This window comes from Eschscholzia californica, unplaced genomic scaffold (genome assembly GCF_041429995.1).
Source record: "Eschscholzia californica isolate CP2 unplaced genomic scaffold, dmEscCali1.0.p SCAF_1, whole genome shotgun sequence".
In the NCBI taxonomy this organism is placed as follows: Eukaryota; Viridiplantae; Streptophyta; class Magnoliopsida; order Ranunculales; family Papaveraceae; genus Eschscholzia; species Eschscholzia californica.
This window is the reverse complement of record NW_028238198.1, coordinates 15,934,441-15,940,364: the sequence shown is the minus strand read 5'-3', so window position 1 is coordinate 15,940,364 and position 5,924 is coordinate 15,934,441. Positions and strand designations below refer to the sequence as shown.

The 5,924-nt window shown below is 37.1% G+C and overlaps 1 protein-coding gene across 3 annotated transcripts; it reads left to right on the top strand.

Moving 5' to 3' along the window:
- Positions 1-3,087: 3,087 nt before the first annotated feature.
- Positions 3,088-5,544, top strand: LOC147564524 (putative mannose-1-phosphate guanylyltransferase 1). 3 transcript variants are annotated; one of them, XM_086647649.1, is made up of 5 exons: positions 3,088-3,267; positions 3,841-3,960; positions 4,072-4,134; positions 4,234-4,473; positions 4,573-5,544. In XM_086647649.1, the coding sequence occupies exons 1-5, from the start codon at positions 3,235-3,237 to the stop codon at positions 5,242-5,244; spliced, it is 1,128 nt and encodes a 375-aa protein (XP_086503775.1). In that variant the 5' UTR covers positions 3,088-3,234; the 3' UTR covers positions 5,245-5,544. The 3 variants fall into 3 exon arrangements, with proteins under 3 accessions (XP_086503775.1, XP_086503785.1, XP_086503793.1); XM_086647659.1 differs by having other exon boundaries at positions 3,088-3,479; XM_086647667.1 differs by lacking the exon at positions 3,088-3,267 and adding an exon at positions 3,525-3,684.
- The last annotated feature ends 380 nt before the right edge of the window (positions 5,545-5,924 follow it).

The following is a 5,924-nucleotide window of genomic DNA, read 5'->3' as shown; positions in this document are numbered from 1 at the left end:
CTAGACATGTTATCTTATCTTCTACCGGTTCACAATTTGTTGGTTTTTTGTATCCATGTTCAAATGTTAATTAGAAATTGTTGCTTTTACATTCATGTAGTTTGGTTAGTATTGTAGTTTTTAGTGGTTATGTAGATTATTAGAAAGTTTAATATTATGTATTTTTACCATTACAACATCTACAAGTTCACCATTTTATACTCTTTTGGTATTCAATTCAAATTTTTATGGTTTAAAGTTTAATTATGGTTCTTATGATTTAGATACAGTAGTTTTGTAGATCTGATCATCGTAATATGAGCTCCAGGTGTTTGATCAAAATCTTGAACCAATTGATACATTGTATCTCCAAGGCTACTTTCTATTTCTTCAGTACGTTTAATATTTTTGTCATTAAAGCTTTTTGGGTATTATCTCAATTTGAAAATTTTCGGTCAAAATTACATATTCGGGTTATTTGATTTAGACGTGTGCTGTTGTGACCTTAATTCACTTTTGTTTTCAGTTGTTGATGGAAGAGATGGAATCATCCGAAATAGAATTTTAGATGTTAATAGAGTCAATCTAATTGTTTTTTGTTTATTTGGCAGCTAGAGCTTATGTTGTTTATCATTATCGAGCTTAGCTTGATGAGCAATGAAATGCTCAAGTACCGGCTATCTTTATTAACTTCAACATAAATCTACACAGTTACATGTATTCCCTATAAATTTATATTTTGGAGTCTGACTATCTAATGTTACTATAAATACTCTGAAAATCAACTACGACGAGTTTCTACCTTTTTATTCTTTCATTCATCGGATTGTATTTCTAGTTCAATTATTTGGTATGTTTATGAAGGCACTGGTCCAGACTTATGGTTAATATGCATAAAGAGACAAGAATAGAGAAAACATTTACAATGTGTAGGAAACCCATTATATGAAGTTTTTCTTTAGCGAATGACAAACCAACTTTATTTCTTTCGGGTAAATATTCATAAATCATTTCTTGTCACTAAATTTCGGAAGTTTTTAATGTCAACCTTTTTAGGGATTTATCTGTTTGGATTTATTTAATTTTTTTTGAATTAGAAGGGATTTTTATTTTTGTCTTCCGATGTAGAAAAGCTAAAGAAATTGTAATGAATTAGAAAAATATGACGCACAACTTATTTCCTCCAACATCCGACGGTTTATTGTTTAAACATCCCATGATTAGCAGGTTGAGGTCTCACTCTAAATTTAATCTACTCTTTTTTACCAAATTTCAGGGTCGGCCCTAATCCAAAGCCACCAAAGCGGTGGCTTTGGGCCTCCAATCGTATAGGGCCTCCGGTTGAATTGTTTAAGGCTATTTTATTACTTATATTCAATGTTTAGCACTAAAGTTAAATTAGTAGATTTGTTATACACTTGTTCGCAACCCAATAGACCAAGGTTCGAGCTCCCACAAGTCTATTTTTTTTATAATTTTTATAAAACATAAAAGAACTTGAGGGCCCCAGAATTGTAAGTGGCTTTGGGCCTGGTAGGGCCGGCCCTGCCAACTTTTTCAAATTATAATTTCTTTGTACGTTAAATTTTGGGAATTTAAAAACAGTTAAAGAATTAAATTCGGAGAAGTTGATGAAGAACATCCAATAATGATTTTGTTGCAAACTTGGCAGATTCATGTTTTTCATCTTTGCATTAAAATAACTCAGTCGGTTATCCAGGGGATAAGTCTGACCGTCCATTTTATTTTGGGTTATTTCCCAAATGGCCCCCAACTTTGTGATCGGCTTCCTGCCTGGCCCCCTAGATTAGCAAAAATACTCATATGGCCCCCTTTTTCCGTTATCTTTAACTGTCCGTTACTCTCACTCCTCCGCCTCATTTCCTCTCTCTGCCAAGTCACCTAAAACGCCACATCATCATCTTCTCCGGCAGGGGTCGTCGGCTGGTCAAATTTTCGGTCGGCGACCTTCAAACATTAAAAAAAAAAAAAAAAAAGTTTTTTTCTCTCTCTTCTCTCTCTCTCAATTTTTTTTTTCTTTCCCCTCTAGATCTAGAGAGAGAGAGGGGAAAGAAAAAAAAGTTAGAGAGAGAGAGGAGAGAGAAAAAAAACTTTAATTTTTTTTTTTTTTAATGTTTGAAGGCCGCCGGCCGAAAATTCGGCCAGCCGGCGACCCCTGCCGGAGAAGATGATGATGTGGCGTTTTAAGTGACTTGGCAGAGAGAGGAAATGAGGTGGAGGAGTGAGAGTAACGGACAATTAAAGATAACGGATAAAGGGGGTCATATGGATATTTTTACTAATTTAGGGGGTCAGGCAGGAAGCTGGTCACAAAGTTGGGGGGCCATTTGGGAAATAACCTCTTTTATTTTAGAGATTTGGTTGGGAACACATCCGACGGGTGAGATATAAAATCTTTTTATGTAAATAAACTAAAAAAAAAAGGAGTGAATTCCTATTTGGCCCCCCTACTTTGTGACCAGTTTCTTTTATGACCCCTTTTTTTTTGTAGATTCAAATATGACCCCCTTTTTTGATGTAAATGTCCTAACTACCCTTCCTTTGAATATTTTTTCAAAATAAAATTAAAAATAAAACATTAATTACACCTCATTTCCCTCTCTACCACACATGTTCTCTCTACGTCACCTTTCTCTCTCTCTCTCTCTACCTCACCTCTTTTCCCAACTCACCCCTCTCTCTCTCCAACTCACCATTACCTTCTCCAACGAAAGTCGCCGGTCAAAAAATTTTCCGACCGGCGACCTTCAAAAAAAAAAAATCTTTCATCTCTCTCTCTCTCTAAACATTCCGGCGAAGGGGGTTTCCCTTCGCCGGAGTCGGTCTGTTCTTGAACAACTCAGCTTACGAGTTGGATGATTGTGTCAGCACCTCACTTTTGAAAGTTCAAGATTGACGTCGTTGATTACATTTTCATCGATTTCCGTCAATCATTACTTGGGTTGAATCGAATCTTGTTGGGTCATTTTTGCTCACATTATTACAGGTACAAGGTAGCAATTTTTTTTTGTTGTTGAAACTAGTAAAAAAATAATAATAATAATTTTGGAAGTAGTAAAGATAAATCCATATCTTCCTATGGATGGTGAGATAGATAGAAAGTCAACGACCCACTTTCTTGAAGTTAGAATCCCCAACTCGATTCCAAGGTAAAGCCTTGCTCCACGGGGATGTGAATGAAAAATTGATACCTTAAACAAAAATCCATCCCCCACTTGGAATTTAGAATTCCAAATGGAATCTGGATCGGAATCGAATCAAAGCAAGGTAATACTACTAATAATAGGCCCACCCAGACCCCAGACCCCAGACCCCAGACCCCAGACCCAGAGGGATGGTAATAGCGAATAGGGGTATATATATAGTATATACACACTAGATAGTAGCTCAACCGATCTTAATTCCCGGTATAAACTCCGAGCGGAAACCGGCACCTTCCTCTCTCTCTCTCTATTTTACTTATCCCGTCTATATTTCCGGTAAGATTCTTCATTTTTATGATTTTGATTCAATTCCTATAATTTGATATTTAGTTTTAATAGATCTGCGGCTTTCTCATCCGGTCTTGAACATGAATACATATTCTGTTCTAGTTTTAGATCTTCAATTTTCACCAAAAATGCCCAAACCCAATTTAGCTGACGTTGGGTTTTCTTTCTTTGACTCAATTTTGCCCTTTTTTTGGTAGATCCCCACCCTTTGTTTTTTGATCTTTTATCTAGTTCTTCCTCTAAATCTCGTTACTATAACTGAACAGGACAAATGAATAATTTGATATGATAGATTTGATTTTATCTTTTCTGTGTTTGATTTAGTAAATTTTGATTTTTGAATGTACAGAATAGAAAGATGAAGGCACTCATTCTTGTTGGTGGGTTTGGAACACGTTTGAGACCATTGACACTTACTGTCCCTAAGCCTCTTGTTGATTTTGCTAACAAACCCATGATTCTTCATCAGGTTTTTACTTTTTATTTTCTTTTGTTGTTTGGATTCTGTTTCATTATTGTTGTTCAAATTTGGGTTCTGTTTATCTATTCTTAAGGATTCATTATTTCAAGCTTGTAACAGATCGAAGCTCTTAGAGATATTGGTGTGACTGAAGTGGTTTTAGCCATTAACTATCAACCAGAGGTAAAATGAAGAGCCCTCTTACACCCCCAATTTGTCGTCATTGAAGCTAATTCGATTTCGTTCGTCTTGTTGAAAAATCATGTATGTATGCTGTTGCAGGTTATGTTGAACTTCTTGAAGGGTTTTGAGTCCAAGCTCGGGATTAAGATCGTTTGCTCGCAAGAAACTGAACCTCTCGGGACAGCAGGGCCTCTAGCTCTAGCAAGGGATAAGTTGATTGACGGTTCCGGTGAGCCATTTTTTGTCCTCAATAGCGATGTTATCAGCGACTACCCACTCAAAGAAATGATCGAGTTTCACAAGTCTCATGGCGGTGAAGCTTCCCTCATGGTTACCAAGGTAATGTTCCTACCAATTTTATATACTTAAATTCTTCTGTACGAGGGAAAAAAAGATGCCGGGAGTTTTCCATCTCAATTTTTGGTTATTATTGTATAGGTGGATGAGCCTTCAAAGTATGGTGTGGTGGTTATGGAAGAATCAACAGGAAAGGTTGAAAAATTCGTAGAAAAACCTCAAATCTTTGTGGGTAACAAGATTAATGCTGGGATTTACTTGTTGAACCCATCAGTTCTTGATAGGATAGAGTTGAGGCCAACCTCGATCGAGAAAGAAGTCTTCCCTAAGATTGCAGCAGAGCAGAAGCTGTTTGCGATGGTATTGCCAGGATTTTGGATGGATGTTGGACAACCAAAGGATTACATCTCAGGGCTTAGACTATATTTGGGTTCCCAACGGAAGAGAGCACCGTCTAAACTGGCCTCGGGAGCTCACATAGTTGGAAACGTTCTGGTAGACGAGAGTGCTGTGATTGGAGATGGGTGTTTGATTGGGCCAGACGTGGCGATAGGCCCTGGCTGTGTAGTTGAATCAGGGGTTAGACTCTCGAGGTGTACAGTGATGCAAGGTGCTCGGATTAAGAAACATTCTTGCATATCCAACAGTATCATCGGGTGGCACTCCACAGTAGGGCAATGGGCTCGTATTGAGAACATGACGATCTTGGGAGAAGACGTTCATGTTTGTGATGAGATATACACAAATGGTGGAGTAGTCTTACCCCACAAAGAAATCAAGACTAGCATTCTGAAACCAGAGATAGTAATGTGACAATAGATTCACTGAAGGAAGTAGAAAAATAAGTCTCAGTGTTTCGAGTTATGTTTGTAGAGCAATAACATTGCTTTACCTTTTCATCTCTCTTCTATCACGATTGCTCTTATTTCGTTTTCTTTGTATTATTTGAGGCTCGGATATGCGTCTAGGGCAAGCTCCACAGAAGTGCGATAAGTTCTATTTCAAAATTTTAAATTGTTGTCTATTTTTACTTGGTGGCAGTGTGAAGTTATGATCTTTCAATGTATATCATTCAGTATATGTAATAAAATATTCAAGTACATTGAAAAAAAAGGTTTCTCTTCTTATTTTAATCTGACTCGTCTGAATCTGAAGTCACTCACTGCAATGAAAACTTGGGGCAGATATAATTGATTTGTACGACAAGAACCCCTCTCACTCTCTTCTTCATAATGGGGTGGGTGGATAATGTAGGTTTTCAATGAGAATTGGATGATCCAGAGAAGAACAACCAAGCAGAAATGGGCCACCCATGTGTGTATTGATAAAGAAAAACAGGAAGAAATGGATAAGTAAGAAGTACTTTTCATGAAGTACTGACCAGCTAGCCAACCAGCTCTGTCCAAAATCCAACTCAGATTCTGAAATAACATGTGAAAATGAAAGGAAACCCCACTGAGATATTAAAGGTTGATAAAGAAGCATGACGAATG